Raw genomic sequence first — 25,015 nt, forward strand, 5'->3', positions numbered from 1 at the left:
CCAGCTGCTTGGCATCATCTGGACTTAACCAGAGTTCTTATCGTAATAATCCCACCTCAAAGTAACGCAACCCTAAAAGGGCAGAGATTGCTGGTCTATAGAACTGAACTGTAGGAGAGCAGAGGTGGAGCTGAGCTGATTGTTGCATGAATGAAAGGGCAGAGAAACATGAGGCAGCTGGGAAGTAAGTCTTGGTGAGCACCTGCTGGCTACAGGGCACTAATCTCATTTGATCAGATGAGTATATTAAGAGCTGAGGTAGGGGGTATTACCCAAGATCACACAGCTGGCCCATGAAAGACTGGGGTTCAAGATTCTATCTAGCTCCTTCCACTACTTCTAATCCTCAAATTAAAAGAATAGATTTAGGATCTATGATTAGATACAGGGACTTAAGAGGCCTTAGAAGCCATCTCATCCACTGCACACCCAATGCTTGAATCTCTCTCTTCCCATCCCAGCCAGGGATTCACGCAGTTTCTGCTTGAATACCTCTCATGATGGGAAATTCACTCTCAAGACAGTGATTCTATTATTGAATCATACTAGTAGGTTAGAAAGTTGAGCCAGAATTTATCCTTCTTTACGATTAAAATAATGCATGTAATGTGCCAACCACGGTGCCAGCAACATCAATAAAAGTTATCATCGTCTTCATTTCCTTTATTACAGCTATTCTTGTATCTGTCTTTCCCTTGGGAAGGCAGAAAACAAATTTCATTCTTCCCTGAGACAGCCCTTCAGATAACTGAACACAGTGCTTCAGGGTCCCCCTGAGGCTTTGCTTGCCCAGGATAAACAAATACTCTAACCCACTTTCAGACACTCTTGGTAAGCAAGAATTGATGTCATACGTGCTGTAATTTTCCAGCTGCTGGGGTCTGTGAGTCTTTAGAAAAGCTGATGGAACAGATGATGAACCAGCCACAGCAGAATAGCCATGGTATCCGGATCATGACCTCTGCAACAAAAGGGAAGTGGTTTACCCCAAATAAACTGTGGCTCATCACCATCAGAGTTTTACCAACCACATTCTTGGTCTACCCACTGTGAGAACCTGTTTTAACAGAAGAAAAAGAAATGAGCTCCCCCTCCAGAGTTAATTTATATCCTTTTAGATCCTCAGCCCTGCCAAAAGTCATGCTTAGTTTTTCTCAAAGATAGTTTGTGTGTTTAATGATCCGATAATGAGCAACATAGGGGACCCAACACATTCTAATCAGAGGATACCACCCACCTTCAAACTTCCCTATTTACAGATGGGAAAACTAAGTCCAGAAGAGAGCAATGACTTATCCAAGGTCATACAGGAATTTTTTGCAAAAGCCCAGTCAAATCATGAACTCCAAAGAAAGATGAAAGAGTAAAGCAAACCATGAGAATGGAAAAAGAAAGAAACCATTAGATTAAAAGAAAAAGAAAGGCTCTGAAAAAAGACCTCCTTGGAGTATTCCCCCCACACACGCCAAGTTACTATAGAGGCAATGTAGTGTGATAAGCACAAGGTTGGAGTCAGAAATTCCCAGGTCGATCGGCTGGCTTTGCCACCAACTAGGTTCGTGGTCTTGGACAGGCTACTTAACCTTTCTAATACTCAAGTTTCTCATTAATAAAATGAGAATAAGAGCATCTACCTCAGAGGAGTCCTGTGAACGTTAAATAAAATAAATATAAAGGCTTTCAGTTCTCGGTCATGGTGGAGTAGCTTATATCAGACAAACACCCCTGGAAATAGCAATTACAAACTCTGCACAAAATATTTTAAAGCTACTATTTGAAGGCACTGGAGAGAAGCTAAAAGCTTTAGGCAGAAACGGGAGGATACACAGCCCTTGAAGGAAGGAAACCACACTGAGTAAAGTACACATTTATTTACCTGACCTCTCCTTGAAGGCATGCCAAGTTCTAAGGAAATCCTGGGGACAGAGTTCAAGCAGGAAGCAGCAGCCTTTAAGTTAAAAAGTCAGAAGCGAGAGCTAAAGGATTGCCTGAGAGACTAAATATTAGGAAAACAAATCCTAAAAAGGACGGTTCCCCAGATGTGGAGCCCCTAGATTTTTATATAAGCCCCATTAAAGTCCTAGACTGAACCTCAAACTTTGTACAAATGAGGAGAGACTCCAAGAAGCCCTGGAGAAAAACAAGTTGAAAAAAAAAAAAAAGGCAGTAATTTCAGCAGCTGCCACTAGGGGGAGACAGACTTGAAATCCAAGTCCCACCAAATTGGAGAGACTTGATAAACGCCTCAGACTTTGCACTGAAATCCCAGAAGATTCCTTAGGAGTTAAGATCACATCCCAAGACAAAGAGCTACAGTCCAGAACTAAGGACAAAACTAAAATATGCCCATCTATAAACACAGCCTAAACAGTGCCTCCACCAAATCAAAGTGATTCACCATTAATTTAACTGCCTCCTAAAACAAAACCCAATACTATTCAGAGGAAGATAACTGATCCAGAGTCACTGTAAAGAATTATTCACAATGTCCAGTATACAATTAAAAAGGACTATGTCTCCCATATGTAATTAAAAACTACTAGATGCATGAAAAAAGAAGGAAAATATGAAAAGAAAAATAAACAACTAGTAGAAACAGGTCCGCATGTAAGCTCATGTTGGAATTTGAAAGAACAGCGCTAAAATAACAATGATAAACATGTTAACTAACTACAGAAAGAGATATAAATAAAAAACTTTTAGACAAGACGTGAAAACTTTTTTTAAAAAGGTCAATCTATATAAATATATAAATATCTGAAATAGGGACACCTGGGTGGCTCCGCAGTTGAGAGTCTGCCTTCAGCTCAGAGCCTGGGATTGAGTCCCATATCAGGCTCCCCACTGGGAGCCTACTTCTCCCTCTGCCCATGTCTGCCCTCTGTGTGTCTCTCATAAATAAATAAATAAATAAATAATAATAAATAAATAAATAAATAATATCTAAAATAGAAAAACCGTTGGATGGCGGGGTGCCTGGGTGGTTCAGTTGGTTAAGCATCTACCTTCAGCGGGGATCATGATCCCAGAGTCCTGGGATGGAGCCCTGCATTGGGTTCCCTGCCCAGCAGGGAGGCTGCCTCTCCCTCTCCCTCTGCCTCCCCCCATCTGCCACTCATACTCTCTCACTCTCTCTCTCAAATAAATAAATAAAATCTTAAAAAAAAAAAAAAAACATTGGATGGGATTATCAGAAGACTTGGTAGAAAACAATAAATGAACACTGAACTTGAAGCAGATTAACAGAAATTATTCAAATGAGACAGAAAGAGGGGGCAAAAGACTAATAAAAGTGAACAGAGTCCCAGTGATTTGTCAAACAGTATCAAGCAGATCAACATGCATATAAATAGGATCCCAGAAAGATCAAAGACAGAGAATGAAGGAGAAAAAAATCTAAAATTGTTTAAAATCATTATTCCACAGATTCAGGAACCTCAGTGATCTCTAAGTAGAATAAATACAAAGAAAACCACATCTAAGTATGGCATAGTCAAAATCCTAAAAACCAAACAACAAAATCTTAAAAGTAGTCAGAGAAGAAGATCCATAATACATAGAAGGGAGCAATGAAAATAAATGACTGATTTTTCATCAAAAGCAATAGACGCCAGAAGACAGTGGAACATCTTTGAAATGGTAAAAAATAAAAATAAATTAAAATTTTAAAAAATTTTAAAAAAAGAGACTTAACAACCTGGAATTCTATGCACAGCCAAAATACATTTCAAAAATAAAAATTAACACATCTTACAGATAAATGAAAACATACTATGTGCCACAAATGAACCTATAATACAATAAATAATAAAGTTTTTCTGCCTAAAGAGAATGGATAGCAAATGGAAATTCAGATCTACACAAAAGAACGATGAACAGCAGAGGTGCATGGGTGGTGCAATCTTGCATCTGACTCTTGGTTTTGGCTCTGCCTCTGATATCAGGGCTGTGAGATCGAGTCCCGTGTCAGTCTCCAAAATCAGTGTAGAGTTGGCTTGAGATTCTCCCTCTCTTTCCCTCTGCCCCTCCCACTCACCCTCTCTCTCTCAAATAAATAATTCTTAAAAAAAAATGATGATCAGTGAAAATGGTATATATATATAGTTAAATTTGAACCTAAATTTTCTCTCTTATTTTAACTTCTTTATTTTTTTTAAGATTTTATTTATTTATTCACGAGAGGCACACACAGAGAGAGGCAGAGACACAGGCAGAGAGAGAAGCAGGCTCCATGCAAGGAGCCCGACGTGGGACTCCCGGGTCTCCAGGATCAGGCCCTGGGCTGAAGGTGGCCCTAAACCGCTGAGCCACCCAGGCTGCCCCTTTTAACTTCTTTAAAAGTCAGCAGGCTACTTAAGGCAGAAATAATAACAGTGTACTATAGTGTTTATAACATATGTAACAGTAAAATATATGAAAGCAATAGCATAAAGGATAGGAAGGGATGTAAATAGAATTATATGTGGAGTGGTATTATATTAATTCAAAATAGAGTCTGATAAGTTAAGGATGCATGTTGTAAATCCTAGAGCAACAACTAAAAATAACAATAATACAAAGAGGTATAAATCAAAAGCCAATAGAGGAGATGAAATGATTTACTAAAATAATACTCAGTTACCCAAATGGAGTCAAGGAAAGTAGAACAAAGGAAGAGATAGCAGTGGAGACAAATAGGAAATGAAGAGCAAGATAGCAGACTTCAACTCAACCATATCAAGAATAATATTAAATGTAAATAGATTAAACCCTCCAATTAAAGCACAGAGATTGTCAGATAGGGTAAAATAGCAGCACTCAAATAGACTGCCTACAGGAGATGTACCTTAAATATAAAAATATCCTGATAGGTTAAAAGTAAAAAGGTGGGCCAAAAAATTAAAAGAATGGGAAAAGATAAAAGTAAGCATAAAAAAGCTGGTATGTCTATATTATGCAAAGTAAACCTCAAGACAAACTATTGCATGAGATAAAGAAGGTTATTTCACAATGATAACAGAATCAATTTCTCAAGAAGATATCACCACCTTAAATATGTATATGCCTAATGATAAGTTTCAAAAATACACAAAGCAAAAATCGACAGACCAAAGGGGAGAAACAGACAAATCTATATTCCTACTTAGAGATTTGAACACTTCTCTCTCAGCAATTGATGAATAACCAGACAAAAATTCAATAAAGATATGGAAGATTTGAGCAACACTATCCAACAACTTGACCTAATTGCCTTTTATAAAACACGTATACCAAAAAAAAAAAAAAAAAAAAAACTTGTATACCAACAATTACAGAACACACATACTCTTCAAGTGTACATGGAACATTCACCAAGATACACCATATGCTACACTATGAATCAATCTCAGTAAATTTTAAAGGAATGAAACCATCGAGAGTATGCTTCCTGACCAAAGCATCATTAAATTAGAAATCAAAAACAATAAGGAAAAAAGGTAACACAAGTTACCAATACCAGGAATGAAAGAAAGGGCATTACTACCAATTTTATAGACATTTTAAAAATGATAAAAGAATACATGACAAGAGATAAAAGAGATAAAAGCATACAACTATATGCTAATAAATTCAAAAATGTCAATGGAATGAACAAATTCCTTGGGAAACAACACAACAGAACCATCACAAGAAGAAATAGAAAGTCTCATTGTCTCTAAATCTACTAAAGGAATTGTATTCATAATTAAAAATCATCTCACACACACACACATCATCACCAAGTCCAGATGGCTTCACATTTAGGAAAGGAATGATACCAAGTCTACACAAACTGAAACAGTAGAGAAAAAGGAAGAACTTTATAAATTTTTTTATGAAGTTAGCATAACCACAATACCAAAACCTGACCCAGACATTACAAGAAAAGTAAATAAATACAGCATCACTCATGAGCATAGTCGCAAAAATCATCCACAAAGCATTAGTAAATCAAATACAGCAATATATAAAGAGGATAATAAATCATGACCAAGTGGGGCTTGCAAATGCAAGATGGGTTCAGCATCTACAGATCAATCAATATCATTCACCATATTGAAAAAATAAAGGAGAAAAATTATGTGATCATCTCAGCAGAAACAGGAAATACATTTGTCAACACTCAATGCCCATTGAAGATAAAAGCACTCCTCAACCCAGAACTAGTAGAAAACTTTCTCAATCTGACAAGAGCATCAAAGAAAAAAAGATATGTGCTTAACATATTTAATAGTGAAGTAATGGACCCTTTCCTCCTACAATCAGGAACAAGGTAAGAATAGCCTCTCTCTTCAGCTTTTTCCAATGTTATACAATATGTGGTTTCTGGCCAATGCACTGAAGCAAGAAAATAAATTAAAAAATAGAGACCAGAAAGGAAGAAGTAAAAATCAGCAATAAAATGGAATGAACTACTGAGACATGCAAGAGCATGAATGAATCTCAAAAACATTCCACTGAGAGAAAGAAGGCGGACACAAAAAAGTACATGCTGCATGCTTCTATTTATATAAAATCCTAGACCAGGCAAAACTAATTTATGACAGAAAGCAGATTGGTGATCGCCTGAGGGTTGGGAGGGAACTGCAAATAGAGGATTTTTCGGGGTTAATGGAGATGTTCTGCATCTCCATTAGGATGGTTGTTACCAGGATGTGCACACTTGTAAAAATTCATTAAGTTGTGCATTAAAATGTAGTTTTATTATATGTAAATAACATCTTAATGGGGGATTTTAAACATAGGGAAAATATACACCATTAAGAACATGAAAAAGTGGGCAGCCTGGGTGGCTCAGTGGTTTAGGGCCGCCTTCAGCCCAGGGCCTGATCCTGGAGACCCGGGATTGAGTCCTGCATCGGGCTCCCTGTATGGAGCCTGCTTCTCCCTCTGCCTGTATCTCTGCCTCTCTCTCTCTCTCTCTCTCTCTCTTTCTTTCTCTCTCTCATAAATAAATAAATAAATGCATACATACATACATACATACATACATAAAATCTAAAAAAAGAACACGAAAAAGTAAGCCACAAACTATAGGAGATATAGAGAAAATATTCTCAGTACATATATCTGACAAAGGACTTGTATCCAGAACATACGGAGACTCTTACAGCTTAATAATAAAAGTAAAAAGTAAGCAAGTTTCTTTAATGGGCAAAAGACTTGAAAAGACATGTCACAAAAGATAATATATGAATGGCCAATTAGCACATAAAATTGTGCTCAAGATCATCAATCATCAGAGAACTACAAATAGAAACAACAATGAGATGTAACTATACCCTACAAGAATGTCTAAAATTAAAAAGATGAACAAAATCAAGATTTGGCAAGAATGCAGAGTAACTAGAACTCTCATTCGCTCCTGGTGGGAATGAAAGATAGTTCAACCACTGTGGATAACAGTTTCACAGTTTCTATAAAGTTATCCCTAGACCTATCTTACGAATCAGTTATTATATTCCTAGCCATTTAGCTAAGAGAAATTAAAATGTGTCCAAAAACTGACTTGACTTGTATATAAATGTTAATAGGGACTTTTTCATAATTACCAAAAACTGGAAACAATCCAAGTGCTCACCATCAGGTCAACAGATACAGATTGTGGTGTATTTGTACCTGGAAAACTATTTAGCAATTTTAAAAAATGAACTAATGCACACAACCATGTGGATAAATCTCAAAAACATTATGTTGGGCGAAATAAACCAGGCACAAAAAAGTACTTAGTGTAAGATTTCATTTATATGAAGTTTGAGAACACACAAAGCCAATCTATGGTTGTAAAATCCATAACAGAGATTGGCTGGGTGCACAGGGGTTGATTAGAAAGGGACAGAAAGGAGCTCTCTGGGATGATTAAAAATGTCTTAAGTCTTGGAGCACCTGGGTATCTCAGTCAGTTGAGCAGCCAACTCTTATATAGCCGACTTTTGAGCAGCTCAGGTCATGATCTCAGGGTCCTGGGATCAAGCCCTATGCCAGGCTCCACACTCAGTGGGAAGGCTGCTTGAGGATTCTCTCTCTCCCTCTTCCACTACCCCTTCCCCCAAATAAATAAATAAGTAATTGTTTTATTTCTTAGGTCTTTATTTAAGTGGTAAGTACACAAGTATACACATTTTTCAGAATTTGTTGAACTGTGCTCTGAAAACACATGTATTTTATTGCTTTTTTATCTTCAATTTTTTAAGGTTTTATTTATGTATTCATGAGACACAGAGAGAGAGTGGCAGAGACATAGAGGGAAAAGCAGGCTCCATGCAGGGAGCCTGATGTGGAACTCAATCCCCAAACGTAGGATCACACCCTGAGCCAAAGGCAGACGCTCAAACACTGAGCCACCCAAGCGTCCCTTCCATTTTTTTTTAAAGATGGGTATAAAGGACTTAGCTTGGAGCTTAACACATAGTAAGTGCTCACAGCCATTAGTTTCCCTCATCTGTCACCTTTCCCATCCCCAGCTGGCAGATACTGTAGGCATGACAGCGTTCTATGGCCATTGGACCTCTGAAAATAAGAATGACATTTTCCCCAAAAGAGTTGGTCCATAGCCTGACACTGGGGAGTTGCTCTAGTCTGGGCCACAGATGATAAATAACACTGATTCTGCATTTTTTCCTGGACCCTCCTGCAGGTTTTGGCTCCCAGGTCTGGATCTAGAGTCCCAATGTTCCCAGTCAAGAGGGTAGAATTTAGTTGGGTCATTCCAAGAGAACTGAGATGACAAAGTATGGCACTAAAAAGACACATGGCATGTATACGAGACTTTGAGATCAGCATTTATGGGAAGGTCATAAGACAGGAAAACTAGTATTGGAGCCAGACTGAAAGCGCATGGAGTCAATGGAGTTAGATTGTCATGTATGTAGTAGATACTCGATAATTGTTGATTGAATACATGAATGAATGAGAGATTGAGGCTGATGATGCTGAACCTCCAGGGCTGACTGCTGCCCCCACCTCCTGTCTTGCAGCTCACATACCTGCCCCCACCGTGGGGTGAGTGCCGATCCTCAGAGATGGGACTCGACTTCTTTCCTGTTTACAGTATCACCGCCTGTCGAATTGACTGTGAGACGCGCTACATCGTGGAGAACTGCAACTGCCGCATGGTCCACATGCCAGGTCAGTGCCAGGGGACTCTGAGACCTTCTCTGCACTTCTCATCCTATGGGAAACACTATACCCACTCCACAAGGATCCACAGAGATGCTGTTCTAGGAAGGCTAGTATTTGGTACCAAGCATTTAGGAGGCAGATAGAAATATCTAGTCTAGCAACCAAGGCGGCATCCTGGTATCTAGAAGTGTCCAGATGTTTGAAAACTGTTCCTCCCAGTGCGCAATAAGTTGGCTGCTCTTACCTCCTAGAGTTCAGTGTCCAGGTAGCTGAGTGCTTACTATTCTAAAACCTGGTGTGGTACCTGTTCAAACATCCAGGTGTCTGTTGCTTTCATGCAGATGGTTCCCTTCTTGCATCCAAATGTCTAGCATTCTTTCAGATGAGGCAAAAGTCCATCAGCCAGCAAATAAATGTGCATGTGCAGACACACATTTCTGTGTTGACAGACTAACAAGGCATGTAGCCATCTCATTGATGATCTCATTAGAGATAGTCAGCTAATCAGAGGCAGAAGGGCAGGAGGTGGGGGGGGGACATGGAAGGGCTGATTCAAGCATGAAGAGTTTGGTATTGCAGCACAGAAGGAAGAACGACAGGCTGAAGGCAGAGACATCTGCCTGGAGTTCAGATTCCTCCATTCACCTGCTGTGTGACCCGGCACAAGTTACTAAACCTCTCTGTTCTTACCTTCATTATTCTTAAAATACAATCATTAGTTCTTATGAGGACAAAATTAGGCTAAAATATAAAAATGCAAAAGTCAATGGTCACTGTATTAGCACATAGCGAGAGGAAACCAAAAGTACTATTGCCTGATGACCTACTATATGTTGGGAACTTTGCTATTATATTTCATGGCTACTATTTCATAGTCGTATCATACTTTAAATTTATTTAACTAAATTCTTATGTCAGACATTTAGTTCATGATCGATTGTTTTCTGTGCAATCATTGCTGAAATGAACCTGCTTCTAGCTAAATTCTGAATAATTCCATCAGTAACCAACAATTTTCCTAGTAATGTAAGTGTATAATTGTTGATCTTTAAAATTGCCTCCCTTGATCTTTTAAAAACTCCCAGAAGACAGAGCAAAAAGGGAAACATGTCAGTTAAATTGTTCTTGTTGGAAAGGAGGAAGCCTACAAGCTCAGCTCTTGAAAAAGATGTCTAGGGAAATAGTATGGAAAGGACATTGTATGGCAGGTTTAACTTTAGCACTTGGCAAAAGGAAAAAAGGAGGGGTTCTGGATATATTACTGAGAGACCAGAAAGGAGAATAAAGCACTGATGAATGTTACCTGCCTGATATTCAGACCGGGTCAGCAGCCAGTGCGGTTCTCCCATGGAATCTGAGCCAAAAGCAAGCAGCAGATTTTTGTCATTCCACTCGTGACATTGTTAATGGCATCTCAGTTACTAGCGTGGAATTAAGGGCAGAGCAAGAGGAGATTTACAAAGCAGCCCTTTCTCACAGCAGAGGGGTGTTCGGGAAAGAGCCCTGGCCTTGGGGTCAGAGCCCACTTCCATCACTGCCAGCTCTGGTGTCCTGGGAAGGCCGGATACTTAAGCCTCAAGTTTCATATGGGTAAAACAGACACAGTATTTCCTATTTGAGAAGGTATCCATGTGAGTTAAAGGCGGTGATGCGTGCCAGAGGTAGCAGGTGCTTTCCGCCACCTCCCTGCTTTCAGCCACCCAGGCCTTCTCACCTATCACCCATCTGAGCTGGTTGGAGCAGCACAGGAATCTGGGAGAAGTTAGCTAGGTGGACCCTATTATCAACTGCTCAAGCTCACAGAGCAGAGCAGACCCAACCCCCTGGCTCTGGGTACACTACAGCCCAATTGCCCACAGGCAGCTCTGATGGGTGGTTCCCTTCTGACTGCCCCTCCTGGTGGCAGGATGCATTCCCTTCCACCAACCCAGGAGGGAGGTGTTGCTGCCTGAGTACCTCTCCCTGTGTCTCTTCTTTGCAGGGGATGCCCCTTTCTGTACTCCTGAGCAGCACAAGGAGTGTGCAGAGCCTGCCCTAGGTCAGTACTGGGGGACAAATGGAGTGGAGGGCTGAGACCTCAGAGGCCTTCTGGGTGTGGGAGAAATGGGGCAGAAGGGGGAAGGAAAAGAGCGGGAGGAGAGGCTGACAGGGAGTGGGGGCTGCACTGCAGAGACAGAAGAGGAGGAAGGAGATAAGGGTGGGGAGGGAAGGATGCAGGGATGCAGGCAGGTAGATGAGGGCTGACCAAGCACTGGGGGAAAGAAAGAAAAGTAGAGAGGTGCAAGTAGAGATAGAGTGGGTTTCCTGGAAATGGAGAGCACCAAGGGAATGCAGAAGAGGGGACAGAGATGGAGAGAGGATGCACAGTGGGCATCTGGGTGGGCACCAAAGGAGGTAGGGGAGAGGAGGGGCAGCCGGTGTGCATTTCTTTGCCGTCATCCTCCTCTTCCTCCTCCTCCTCCACTTCCTTCTCCTCCTCCTTTCCTCCTCTTGCTGGGTGCTTCCAGGTTGGAATAACTGCTGGATTCCTCCACTGGAAGGAACACTTCCAGTGGGGGAAATCCCACAAAGAAGCTACAACCCCAGAGCTTGACCCACTCCACATGCCTGCCTCTCTCGGGACCTGGGAAGTGATCTATAATGAAGACAAACAGAGAGGGTGTTTAAATCATATGGGCTCAGTTTCATTCAGCAGCTGCACTTGCTGGAGCTAAAGGGGGACGGCTCTGGACTCGTGCATGCGCCCAGATGCTTCCAGAAGGACTGGTGGGGGAGGCGGGGCTTAGATGAGAGGGAGAGACTTCTGACGTGGACCAAGGCGTCTCTCTTTGGAGTACAGAATCGACAAAGCCTGTGTGTAACACTGCGATGAGCAGACAGACGGAGGGAGGGAAGTGATGTCTTCAGCCACCCCATCCTAGGGGAAGAGGGGAGCAGAGGGAAGGAAGCGTTCCAGAGCAGGGAGGTTGCTTCTAGGGACAGGAATTAGGGATCTTTGCTTGTGCCCTAACCCAGCAGGCAGGAGAGGCAGGCTCTGGCAAAGAAGGAGCCGCAGAGGGAACGCCACGGAGACCTGGGCTTCAGATAAAATGGTCTCCCACGTTTGCCCTTGACGGGAGGCCCACTTTGTGGATGGGAACACTGAGGCTAGGAGCAGAGAAGGCGGCTCCGGGAAGCTGAAGGGGCCAGGACTCCCCGGGAGCGCGTTCTCCGAAAGTGATGCCTTTTCAACAATTTTTAAAGAGCAACATAACAATAAAGGAAGTCAGAGGAGAAGAGGATCCAGAGAAACATGGGAAGAGTGAAGGCCTTTTCAATGAGAGCTCACAGCCTCCCCAGCCTAGAGCCAAAGCCCAGCTCCGCCTCCTCAGGCCCCGCCCCTCACTGCCCCGGGAGGGCACCTCCTCCCAGCCTGGGCCCGCCTCCCGCACCGGACTAAGCCCCGCCCCCTCTCCCCTCCAGGTCTGCTGGCGGAGAAGGACAGTAATTACTGTCTCTGCAGGACACCCTGCAACCTGACCCGCTACAACAAAGAGCTCTCCATGGTGAAGATCCCCAGCAAGACATCAGCCAAGTACCTCGAGAAGAAATTTAACAAATCAGAAAAATATATCTCGTAAGCTAAGTGGGCCTGGCAGGCATAGGGCAAAGGGGTGGAAGCCGGAGGAACTGGGGGTCATTGAGGAAGACGCCAAAGGGAGGCAGTTGGCTCCATTTGGCAGATACTAACCGAACTCAGCTGTGTGCCAAACTCTGTGTTGAGGACTCAGAAAGCAAAGACAAAGATAGTTAGGATGCAGCCCCTGGACCTTCAGGAGCGTGAAGGAGTATTCCAGGCAGGCCTTGCACATTCTCTTCCCTCTGCCTGGAATGTTTTCCTCTCACACTTTACCTAACTCGTTCCTCATGTGCCAGTCTCCATTTATTTTATTTTATTTTTTTTTAGATTTTATTTATTTATTCATGAGGCACACACACACAGGGAGAGGGAGAGAGAGGCAGAGACATAGACAGAGGGAGAAGCAGGCCCCATGCAGGGAACCCCCTGTGGGACTCCATTCAGGGACTCCAGGATCACACCCTGAGCTGAAGGCAGATGCTTAACCACTGAGCCACCCAGGCGTCCCTGCAAGTCTCCATTTAAAGGTCATCCCCTCAGAGGCGCCTGGGTGGCTCAGTCGGTTGGGTGTCTGTCTTCAGCACAGGTCATGATCCCAGGAGTCCTGAGATCAAGTCCAGGTCAGGGTCCCTGCTTAATAGGGAGTCTGCTTCTCCCTCCCCCTCTGCAGCTCTCCCTGCTTGTGCACGCTCTCTCTCCGTATGTGTTAAAGAAATAAAATCTTGGGCAGCCTGGGTGGCTCAGCAGTTTAGTGCCGCCTTCAGCCCAGGGCCTGATCCTGGAGACCAGGGATTGAGTCCCACGTCAGGCTCCCTGCATGGAGCCTGCTTCTCCCTCTGCCTGTGTCTCTGCCTCTCTCTCTGTGTGTCTCTATGAATAAATACAATCTTTAAAAAAAAAATCTTTTCTATAAATAAATAAAAGTCATCTTCTCAAACAGCTAACTTGGTGCCCCTCCCTTTATTTTCCTCTGAAAGCACTCTGGTATTTTCCTTTATAACACTCACCAAAGTGTGTAAGTCTGTATTCCTGTGTGTGTTCCCTACTAAACTGCAAACTCCCTGAAGGCAGGAGCCTTTCCTTTTGTTCTCTGCTGTAGAGTGACTGGCACAGAGTTGTCACTCAAAGAATATCTTCTAACAGATGAAATGAAGGAAAGCCAGGGGAGAAGAGGTGTCACAAGCAGAGGCTGAGCAGAGAGGATGAGCATGGGGCAGAGCTGCAGCAGGTGGATGCGTCAGAGCCAGAGGGACTTGTGGGCTGAGCTGGCCGTGGGGTGGGGCACTGGGAGGGGACTTGCCCCGAAGAGAATAGGGAGCCTCTGAAGAGCTCTGAGTGGGTGTGTATTTTAGACCACTGCCCTGCAACAGAACTTTCTACAAAGATGGAAATGTTCTGTATCTATGATGTCCAATGTAGGGGCCACTAACCATCTGTGGCTGTTGCGCATTTTAAACGTACCTGTGTGACTGAGGGACTGAACTGTAATTGTAATGTGACTCAGTTGAGCAGTTTTAGAAAGATCCTTCAGGGGGCAGTGCAGAGGACAGAAGGGAAGCCAGGCAGGGAGGGAGGGAGCCTGGCAAGAGGCAGTGGCCATCACTCAGACAAGCCATGGTGACACTTACATGGGGAGGAGGATTTGCCTTTCTCTCCCCAGCCAAGCCCACCCACCCACCCACTCCCGCCAAGGCCAACACCAATCCCATCCTGGGTTCAGCTTTGGCTCAGCAGATTGAGAACAGGGGGTACTGAAGCCATTGTGACCAGTGTGGAAGGAGATGGGGAGTAGGAGGTGCCAGGCCACACTGCCGAGCAGACATTCTACCAGCAGCAATGACTTTTCCTGCCAAAATGTGTCTTATTAACACACCTTCCTAAAGGAGCAAAAGGGAACCGGGAACCCCCCCTCCCCAGCCAGGTACAGATCTACTCCCTAAAAGCCCTCCCTGACCCTGGCAGCTGCCTTGGCAGTGCTAGACTCAGGGCTGCCCACTAGGAGAAGCTTGTTATAAATCCAAGTTGGAACATGGGGGCTCTCACGAGTGGGTAGGGGGTACCCAGCAGGTCAGCTGGCACAAGCAGGGCCAGAGAGTGAAGAGCTTGTCAAGAGAGTACTGAGCAGAGGTGCCTGGGTGGGTCATGGGCTCAGGGAGTGATCCCACAGTCCCAGGATCCAGTCCCACAACGTGCTCCCTGCAGGGAGCCTGCTTCTCCCTCTGCCTGTGTCTCTGCCTCTCTGTGTCTCTCATGAATGAATAAATAAAATAAAATTTAAAAAAAAAAAGAAAAGAAAGTACAGAGCTCACCTGCAGGTGAACGAGCCAGGCAGATCTTTTAGAGGCTCAGAGACCTGGAAACCAGGCAGGACTCAGAAAGGAAACAAGGAGGGGACAGCCGAGGGGCAGAGGGTCTATAAAGAGCACAGGGCTGGGGGGGCGGTCAGAACTCTGGGTTCCGAGGCCAGCTCTGCCACTAACCAGATCTAACTTCGGGGCTGGCTGTTGCACTTTCCGGGGCTCAGCCTCTCCTGGGCTCAGCCTCTCCTGCCGTCAGTGGGAAAGCTGTCAGATAATCCGTGCATAGCGCCCAATGGTTTTCACCCCATATGATACTGAATATTCCCTCTGCAGAGAGAACATCCTTGTTCTGGATATATTCTTTGAAGCTCTCAATTATGAGACAATTGAACAGAAGAAGGCATATGAAGTCGCTGCCTTACTTGGTAAGTCGGTGTCTGCTGCACTAATTTCCACATGTCGTGGTGGGGAGCGAGGGGAGCGAGGGGGAGCAGGCAGGGGGTGGGCAGGCAGGCAGATAGGTATATGCACCTTCTGAGGAGTCTGGGAGTAATTAACGTGCTAATTACTCCCTCTGTCCCAGAATGGGAAGGACTCCAACGTGACAGGTTTGAGGCCCAGTTCATGCCCCAGTTCAGGCTTGAGTTTCCCCATCACCATAGGCAAGTAAACTAGAAGGCCTCTCAAGGCCTTTCCAGCACTGCCCTGTCAGATTCCTGGGTCTTCTGCCCCCAGGTTGGAGTGAGCCCCAGGGCCACAGTGGGAAGAAAGAGCTGTCGGATGGAGGGAAGGCTGAGCTGTGGGTGGTCCCCAGGCAATAAGGGTCCCCCCCAGGTGGAGCCCAACCTGGAAAGCAACATTGCAGCATTGAGGCCAGATGTTCCCTGTAGACTGAGAGTCCTTTGTCAAACACAGAAGAAGGGCCACATGTCCCCAGATGTCTACAAACCTGACTGCCACCCCCACACAAGTTCACGTCAGCAACCCTGGCCGCATAGGCACATAATGGATGCAGGGAGTTTATTTCAACCCTTCCCCGCCCAATGCAAAACCCACAAGACCTCCAAGGGTGGACAGTTAAAAGACCTGCCCCTGGGGCCCTTCTCCCAACTCCTACTCACTCCCAAGAAAGGACATTTTGCTGTCCCTACAAGGAAAATCAGCTGCTATTGTCTCTGGAAGCTGGGTAGATTGAGAGGGGTATCCCTGGGGGCAGTGGGCAGGTGGAAGGGGAAGTAGAGATGTACAGTGTCACACTGCTGCATACCAGCTACGAGAATATATGTCAGGTCCCTCATCTGTAAAATGGGTCTAACAAAACCACCTGATGAGTTTATTGTGATGGCTACCTGGGATAAAGCACACACACACACCCCCCAAAGAAGGTCCATACAGAGTAGTTTCTGGTACCTGGACAGTCACCATGCCAGGTACCCAAGGCCCAGCTGGTGCTTCCAGATGCCATCTGAGCATCTCTGCACCTCTCCTAAGAGACTGGGGACTGGGCCACAGCTGGCACTGGCTGGGATAAGGTGGTTGTCACTTGGGTCTCAGAGACTGTTGTGGCCAAAAAGGAATGAGCCAAGAGGTAGAGTCATGCTCCGGAGATGTAGATCCCCTCGCTCTGCCTCTGTCACCTTGTCCATTTCCTAAAGAGAACTAAAGACAGGGCTCTTCCTACCCTCCCCAACATAGGCTCACTGTTCTCTCTCACTCGTGCTTTCTCTCTCTCTCTTTCTCACACACACACACACACACACACACACACACACACACGCACGCACTGAGGAGGGCCTGACTTCTGAATCTGTCAGAAAGGATAGCTCATCTCTGCATCAGATATGAGGATGAGCATGTTCCCAGCATCTTGTTCCCACCCAGAATAGCCTGCTGAGAAAATCATTCTGCCATCTGTACCTCCCGTGATGAGCGTGTGCCACTCGCAAACCCTCAGCCATCAGGCCCATCGGGCCCTTCCCTCACCACCATGCTGCCCACCCTCACCCCAGTGCACACCGCACATGCCCTCATGCCACGCACAGCACACCTCATCCCAAAGTGTGGCACATGCATGCCCACGGTGGTGAGCTACACATGCCAGTGCAGAGAAGCACAGACCTGCATGCAGGCCACGCGGCAGCAGAGACATGTATGTACATACACACTACGTGTCTACGGATGCATCACGTACACCTGCCTGTACACAAACGTGCTCACACAGGTTCTACACACTCAGACACACTATGTCCACCTCCATGAAGCCACACTCACACACACTTAGACACACTCAGTGTCCCTTCCCTAGCCATAAGTAGCCACCTGCATAAACCCATTGACAGCCAGCTGTCTCTTGCTTCTACACAAACATGCATACACAGAGCACCCTGGCACATACCCATACTCGATCACACTGTATGCTCGTGCAAACACACACCTCAAACCTGACCTGTACATCAGTAAGTACATACTTCCCAGTAACGCCCCCACTAAGGGCAGGAGAGGGAGCAGGGTGGGAGGGGAGTAAGGGGAACCATTTGGAGCCCCCTCCCCACCCTCTATGCCTGCTTCCCTGGGACTGGTTGCCAGACTCCCCTCAGCCGTGATCAGGGATGGAGAGGGCAGGTGTAGCCAACAGATAGTCCTCAAATCTGCGGTCTCCAGGAAGACTGTGCACCCACGCTGGCAGCACCCTCTTTCCCAGCGCTCTCCCTGCCCAGCCCAGCAGCTAACAGTCAGAGGGGTTCCAGCTGGCAAGCACCTCAAGCAATCTCCTCAGCTCCCCTCTCCACCAAATGCCTTCTGAAGGCAAAGCTACCGAGAAGGTCAGGGTTTATCAAAGCCATGCAGCAAGTCAGTAGCCACTCTCCCAACTCAGCCTCTGAGCCCTGAGCCCTCAGCCTCTGAGCCCTCTGCTCCACCACACTGGCTCCGGAGCACAGCATTGGGCTTTTGCAGGCACAAGAACCCCTTGCAGAATCTGACGATAGCTTCTCCAATAGGGACTCTTCCACTACAAATGCCCAGGTACATACATATAACATTTTGCATTCAGTTTCAAAGGGTCTCAAAAAAAAAGGGGGGGGGGGTCTCCAACCATCTGCAACTCCCACAAAAGAGTTGTTCTTGAGCCCTGGTGGGCAAGAGACACCTGGGAACTTAAAAATCCTGACTTCCAGACCCCAACCCCAGAGATCCTGATTGAAAAGACCTGGGGTAGGTCCAGGCATCTACACCCCAGGCAGGTCTCCTAGGAGGGGACCTGAAGACCAGTCAAGAAGGACTTTGGTCAGTGGGGCCTGTACACCCCAAGGCAAGAACCTCTACTCTAGACAAAGACCAAATTGAACAGTTACTTTCAGGTAGGGGAGTTAGGGAATGCTTCCTACAACCTCATCCTGAGGGTGAAACGTACCCTATGTACGGGCCTCGTCATGGTGGCAGGAGCAGGGGAGAGAGTCTCTTCTCCTGTGCCATTGACCCTGAGATCCTTACCTAGGGCACCTGACATCTGACTCTTGGGCTAGACTGTCCTCGCCCCAGACGAGGTTCTTGTCTCACCTTGTGTCTAATCCCAGCCCAGAGCCAGAGCAGGGCCCACTCAGTGTGGTTCTGAAGGTAACTGAATGAGCCCATTGGCCTGTGAGGTCTACTCTAAGTCCTCCAGTAAGCATCTGCGTTAGTTCCCATCTCCACTGGGTGCTTTGCAGCATGAGAGGGAGTTGTCCAAGGCCTGACCTGTTCCAGGCCCAGGCTCCCTATGGATGGGGAGCCATTCCAAAGGTCTGGTTTCTGGGTACATCCGTTCGCCCCTTCCAAGAAGTGCCATGAGTAAAGCCAAATCTTTGATCTTTTCTCTCTCTCCAGGTGATATTGGTGGTCAGATGGGATTGTTTATTGGTGCTAGTATCCTTACAATACTAGAGCTCTTTGATTATATTTATGAGGTAAGATTGGGGCTGTTCATGGGAAAATGACCATCTGCTGGGACCCTCATCCTACCTCAGTGTTCAGAACCAAAGCATGGGGGGTGGGGGGAGGATGGCCTCCTTTCACCCAGAGCCTACTTCCCCCTCCCTGCCTACAGAGATTTATCACCAAGTCCTAGGCAGGGAGGAGGAGGAGGGTCTGAGAGAGACAGAGGCTGGCTCCTGTCCTCAGGGAACTGGAAGAGCTGTGGGCTGTCCACACTTGAAGAAAGGGAGAGGGAGGGTTGAGAAGAAGAGCCCAAATGGAGGCCAGCTCTGAGCCCCTCCCACACAAGACCAGCTGTGGTGGCCTCACACCTGTGTGTGTCTGTGCCCACACGCTCACAGCACACGCATGCGCACACCGCTCACACACATCACTCACAAATGCACACGCACACCGTAGACATACCACTCACTCACACATATACGCTGCATTCACACAACACACACAGGCACACACCTGCCTTCCGGGTGGCCCGTCACCTGAGAAGTACCTGCCCTGGTGCTGGCAGGTTTAAGGAAGGGGCATTTTTGGCAGCCTCCACCAATCCTGAGCAAGAAGAGCAAGAGCACACAGGCCATTTCTACCTGTTCATAGCCTGAGATATCTCCCTCAACAGCGGCTGGAGCAGAGCTTCTGAAAGCTCTGAGGGCACCAGACAGTGGCTTCTAGCTCTGAGCATTTTGGCACTCCTCAGCCTTCCCCTCCTCTCCCCACCTCACCCAGAGCCAGGCAGGCTTAGAGAGCTCCAGAATTCATTTTTTTTAAGATTTTATTTATTTATTCATAAGAGACAGAGAGAGAGAGAGAGAGAGGCAGAGACACAGGCAGAGGGAGAAGCAGGCTCCATGCAGGGAGCCCGATGTGGGACTTGAACCTGGGAATCCAGGATCACGCCTTGAGCCAAAGGCAGGCGCTCAACCACTGAGCCACCTAGGTGTCCTAGGTGTCCAGAATTCTTAAGGGGACTCCTCAACATCCCCAGGACCACCTGAGTTCCAGTCCAGTAAGAGGAGCCTGCAGAGCAGGCATTCTTCCTCCCAGAGAGGGTTGTCCTTGGCCAAAGGCCACTGGGAAACTTTGTGGGGACCTGGAGAACCCCTAAGGCCCACTCCACCTCCCAGCATGGTGACCTTGCTCCCCAAACCCAAATCAGGCTCCCTGGCCAGATCTTATTCTGCTTTGTTTATTAATTTTGGTGAAAAGCTGTATATAAAGTTATGGAAATCGCATCATACCAGGTAACATGTTTAATGCCCACCCTTTATTGCTAAGAATCAAATATTATCGATTCAGGGGTGCCCTGCTCTTATGAACAGTGGGACTGTCAGGCCTCATCCCCCTGGCCCAGCCTCAGAAATGGTCTCCTAGGCTGTTCATGCACACCCTCTGTCCGCAAGAGAAAAACAGTCCCCATGCCGATGGGCCCTCCTCTGACCTCCCGCCAGGCTCTAGCTCCTGCACCAAAACCTCACTTCAGCCAAAAGCTTGGGGAGGGGCTGCCAGAACTGGTGCCAGGCTGGGCTGAGCCAAGTCAAGGGAGGTCCTCTACCTTCGCACCATTCCCCCAGCCTGACCAACCTCGTCCTGATTTTCTTGCAGCTGATCAAAGAGAAGCTCTTAGACTTGCTTGGCAAAGAAGAGGACGAAGGGAGCCACGATGAGAACGTGGTAAGAGAAGCCCATGCACCGTAGGTTGTCCTAGTCCCCTGCTCTTGCGGGCCTTAGGAGACCAGGTGCCGGGCCGGGGCAGGAAGGACGCCCCTCACCGCACACCTTAACGTGGCTTGTCGGAGGACACTCCCATGTGCCCCAGGCCCGATAGCAAGCCGTGGGCACAGGGAATTCCAGGAGCTGCTGCGAGGGGAGGTCCTGGCTGGCGCAGTCCAGCTTGTCCAGGGCCAGGGGGCTACTGCTCTCAACTCCTGCCGTGGGAGAAGCAGGAGGCCCTGCTCCCTTATTCCTCAGGGCAGCAAAATGCAAATAAGGACGTCACTGGTGCTCTATTCCGTTTGAAGGGGACACGGAGCTTGGGGCCCTGTGAGGTTGGTAGCAGCAGTGATACCCATCATAACTGCCAATACCACGTGCCAGGGACCCGAAAGGCACTGTGCCATGTGCCTGGAGAGTGCCGTATGGCTTCAGCTGCACAGTTACCCCAGAGAAAGGTCTTTTCTTATCTCCATTTTGTATTTGAGGCACTTGAGGCCCAGAAGCCCACGGTCCCCCAGCTGGTGAGTGGCAGAGCTGGACGCAGAGCTCCCCTGACCCCCGTCCTGCTCTGCCTCTCTTGCGGCTCTCTGCTCTCCTTCCCAAGGCTCGAGCCTCGGCCTCCTGGTGTCTCCAGCTCTCCCCAGAGGAGACTTCTGCCCTGGCAGCACCACGCCTACTAGGCAACCATCCCCCAACCCCCCAAGTCAGCAGATCCAAAATGAGGCCAGCCCCATCCCCCAGACAGGCCCCCATTTCTGTTCCAGACACTATTTCTCTACCCACCTCCCAGGCTAAAAAAATCTCTGCTTTGGTTCTCTCGGGCCCCTGCGGCTCCGTTGAGTAGAAGACTGAGGAGGGGAGGGCAGGTGGAAGGGGCCCAGGCTCTGGACTCAGGTCCGTAGCTGTGTGTAGCTGTGTGCCCCAGCATCTGCAGACTCACAGGGACCTCGGGCAGGCGATATTTGGATTCAGTGGGGCTGTGCCTGTAAAGCCAGCAGCAGTGCCCAGTTTATAGTAAGTGCTCAGCAAGTGGAGGTTCCCTCCCTCACCCCACCTTCCCTCTGCCCTCAGAATGTCTCCAGTTACAGCCTCCCCTCTGCTCCCTGCCCCTCCCCTAGATCCTCCCCCTCCCACCACTCCCCCTCCCCAACCCCATCCTCATCAAATCTCCACAACATTCTTGGCACAGCCTCCTAGACAGTATCTGCTCCCATCCCTCCCAGCCTCCAGCCTGCTTCTGCAGCCTGGGAGTCACTGGGCAGACGCAAGGCCCTCCCAGCCTTGCCCTGCTCAGGGACCTGAGACTGTTTTCCTCTGGCCTAACCCTAAAGCTCCATTGTGACTCCTCTGCTTCTGGGTTTTGGGTGCCTCCCCACTCCTCTTTGGCCTCAGCAATTGGCCCCCCCTTCCCCCAAGTCTAGCCACAGGCTCTACCTTCTCCATCCCAAGTAGGTCTCAAGGGGGACCCCCCAGGATGAGGGTGGGGAGATATCCTCCTGCCCCATAACTAGAGAGCACTCAGATGTAGCTTCAGGTGGCACATTAGGGGCACCTCTAGAAGAGAAGTTCAAAGCAGCTGCTGAGCCCCATCACCAGGGAGCCCTCTCCCCACCCTGGGGGCACCTAGATGGGCAGTGGTAAGGCAGCGAGCCTCCCCACCCAAGCCTCGTGCCTCACCACCACAAACCAACCCCAAGATGTCTGGGGCAGAAGCAGTGGTGCCCTGGGGAGAGCCCACAAGCAGGCCTACGGTTCCCAGGGCCTAGGCTGGGCTGCCAATGGCATCGTGATGCCATTTCACAGAAGGAATCTCAACACCCACTGTCCCCCTCCCTCCAGAGCACTTGTGACACGATGCCAAACCACTCTGAAACCATCAGCCACACTGTGAACGTGCCCCTGCAGACGGCCCTGGGGACCTTGGAGGAGATCGCCTGCTGACGGCCCTTGGACCACCTGGCACCCCCCAAACAGACCTGGAGGCCCGAGACCCAGGACAGGGGACAGCAGGCTCAGGTGGGACAGCCCCCGATGACAGAAAGAAGCAAGAGCCCCCTATGCACACATAGCAAACTCTCTGCCAAAACCTCGCTGCGGCCACGTCTGACATGACGCGTCCTCGGGCCCCGCCGTGCGTCCCTCTTAGGAGAAATGAGTCACACTCTGGAACTGTCCAAGAACCAACCTGCCATCACATCTCACTGCCAGATGTATAAAGCACCTGCATGCTCAGACTGCTCACGGCGCCACCTCCACGTCTGTGTCTGTACACGACTCTCCTCCGTGTGCTTTCTAGCGGCCACTCTGCAGCCGTGCAGTGGGACCAGCTTCCAGCCCCAGGGTCACCCTGTGGCCACGCTGGAATCACAACTGCAATCAAGGGGGAAAGCGTAGAACTCTCAACCACGTCCGGTCCTTGTGTACTTTGTGAAGGTTCTTAACCTGCCCACAATCCCCTTCCCCGAGCTGGCCTGTGGGCTGACCGGGGCCACCCCCACCCCACCCCACCCTGGCTCAGCGCCTGGGGGAGGCAGGGTGGCCTGGGCAGCTCCGGGGCTCATCCATGGGACCCACGTCATTCTGCTGTCCCCGTGACCCAGCTTGTTTCCTTTGGGGGGCTTGTTTTGTCTGTCTGTCCGAGATCTGTTTTTGTTTTGTTTTGTTTTCTGAATTTGGGTTTTGATGTTCTGAGGTTTGGTTTGATTTGGTTTTTCCATTTTCTCTGGCGTTTATTTATTCGTGCTTCCAGTCACGGTCATATTAAAAGCTGGTCTTGTGGAAACGGCTGAGTCGGTGCTGCCTTTTCCCCATCAGGGCTCCCTCCCTGAAGCCTTTTGAAAGGGCTAGGCCTGCCAGTCCAGACCCACAGATTATATATATATATATAAAGCTTCCTGCAACGACACTTAGCTTTACCAAGTGTACAGAGTGCATGCACTTCTAGTCTATTCTAAATCTCTAAACACTATTGGTTGCAGCCTCATAAATGATTTCATGACCACTAACAAGTGACAGCCCGTGGTCTGAAATGATGCAATCCTGGACCAGAGGTGTGTGGCTTGAAGAGGCAGGGGGTGGAGAGGTGGGGCAGGCAATGAATGCTGCCCAATCCTAGAAACCATGAAAAAAGCCTCTGTCTTCTGTCCTGACTCCTCTGACTCTGGCCTCCCTTCCGCACACCAGTCTCTCTAGGCCCTCTGCACCCCACCTCCTCTCCTCACCCACATCAAACAGACCTGCCTGTCCCTGCAGAAGTCACACTGGCTTCCTGCCTTGCTCCCCAGCTGAGAGACTGTCCAAGCGGGAAAGGTGGATGGAGGTGCCCCATGGGGAGAGGGCAGGCCCTTTTGAGCCCCTCTGTGGCAAAGGAGAGCTTCCCATCTGGGCAAAATCCTTGTGCTCGGGATCATACTCATTCCAGGGCACAGGTTCCTGTAGCCTAAGCTTTACTTTCCCGCCTTCCCCCACCACTCACTACCCCAGGTCTCCCCCAGAACCTCATGTGGTTTGTACCTTCCTCTTCATGCACAGATGTACAGAAGGCACTGACTGGACCAGGAGCTTGGGGCTGTGGCCCTGGCTCTGCCTCCCAATCTCTATCCTGATCTCAATCCCCCTCTGTCGTCTCCCCTTCTTTCCCCTGCCTGATCCACTCCTACACAAGGAAAAGGTTTTCCCCAGGGACCTGCTGAAAAGAACCTGGCCCCAGGAGTTAGGAAGGCTCTCCAGCACCTTCTTGCAGCAGCCGTGTGATGATGGACACCTGCACCTCTCTGGATTCAGGTCCCTCAATTTGAGGATGAAAATAATATTGTACCCGTGTCTTCACAGATGATTTCAGAGGCCTCTTCAGACTTGAGGCACATGACAGCACTACTCCCCTTGTGCGGAGGGGGATGAATCAAAGCAGCCATGCCCGGACACATACAGTGGCCAGGAGGCGGCTGGGACACAGCATCCTTGAGATGCCTCTTCCCAGTACCTTCTCAGCTGGGCTCGTCTGGTGCTGTTGGCCAAGGTGAGCTTTAATCCTTAGGAACTGAGCGCAATGCTGCTGGAAGGCACCCTGTTTTCATTTTCTACCACCACTATAACATAATTACAACAAACATAGTGGCTTAACACACAAATTTATTGTCTTCGACCTCTGGAGGTCAGAAGGCTGACAGGATCTCACCAGGCTAAAATCTAAGTGTCAGCAGGCCTGGGTTCCTTCCAGAGGCTCTAGAAGAGAAACTGTTTCCTCACCTTTTCCAGCTCCTAGAGGCCACCCACATTCTGTGGCTGGTGGCCT

The 25,015-nt window shown here is 47.9% G+C and overlaps 1 protein-coding gene across 1 annotated transcript in view; it reads left to right on the plus strand.

The window, feature by feature from the left end:
• ASIC2 (acid sensing ion channel subunit 2) overlaps nt 1-23,503 on the plus strand; it is a 264,698-nt gene extending 241,195 nt beyond the window's left edge. The window contains 7 exon segments of the mRNA XM_025440723.3: nt 8,976-9,126; nt 11,102-11,158; nt 12,583-12,736; nt 15,373-15,464; nt 18,904-18,983; nt 20,611-20,679; nt 22,561-23,503. Coding sequence (XP_025296508.1) covers nt 8,976-9,126; nt 11,102-11,158; nt 12,583-12,736; nt 15,373-15,464; nt 18,904-18,983; nt 20,611-20,679; nt 22,561-22,662 — 705 coding nt within the window. The 3' untranslated portion in view covers nt 22,663-23,503.
• Nucleotides 23,504-25,015: the final 1,512 nt, after the last annotated feature.

The sequence above is a fragment of the Canis lupus genome, chromosome 9, assembly GCF_003254725.2.
Source record: "Canis lupus dingo isolate Sandy chromosome 9, ASM325472v2, whole genome shotgun sequence".
Lineage (NCBI taxonomy): Eukaryota > Metazoa > Chordata > Mammalia > Carnivora > Canidae > Canis > Canis lupus.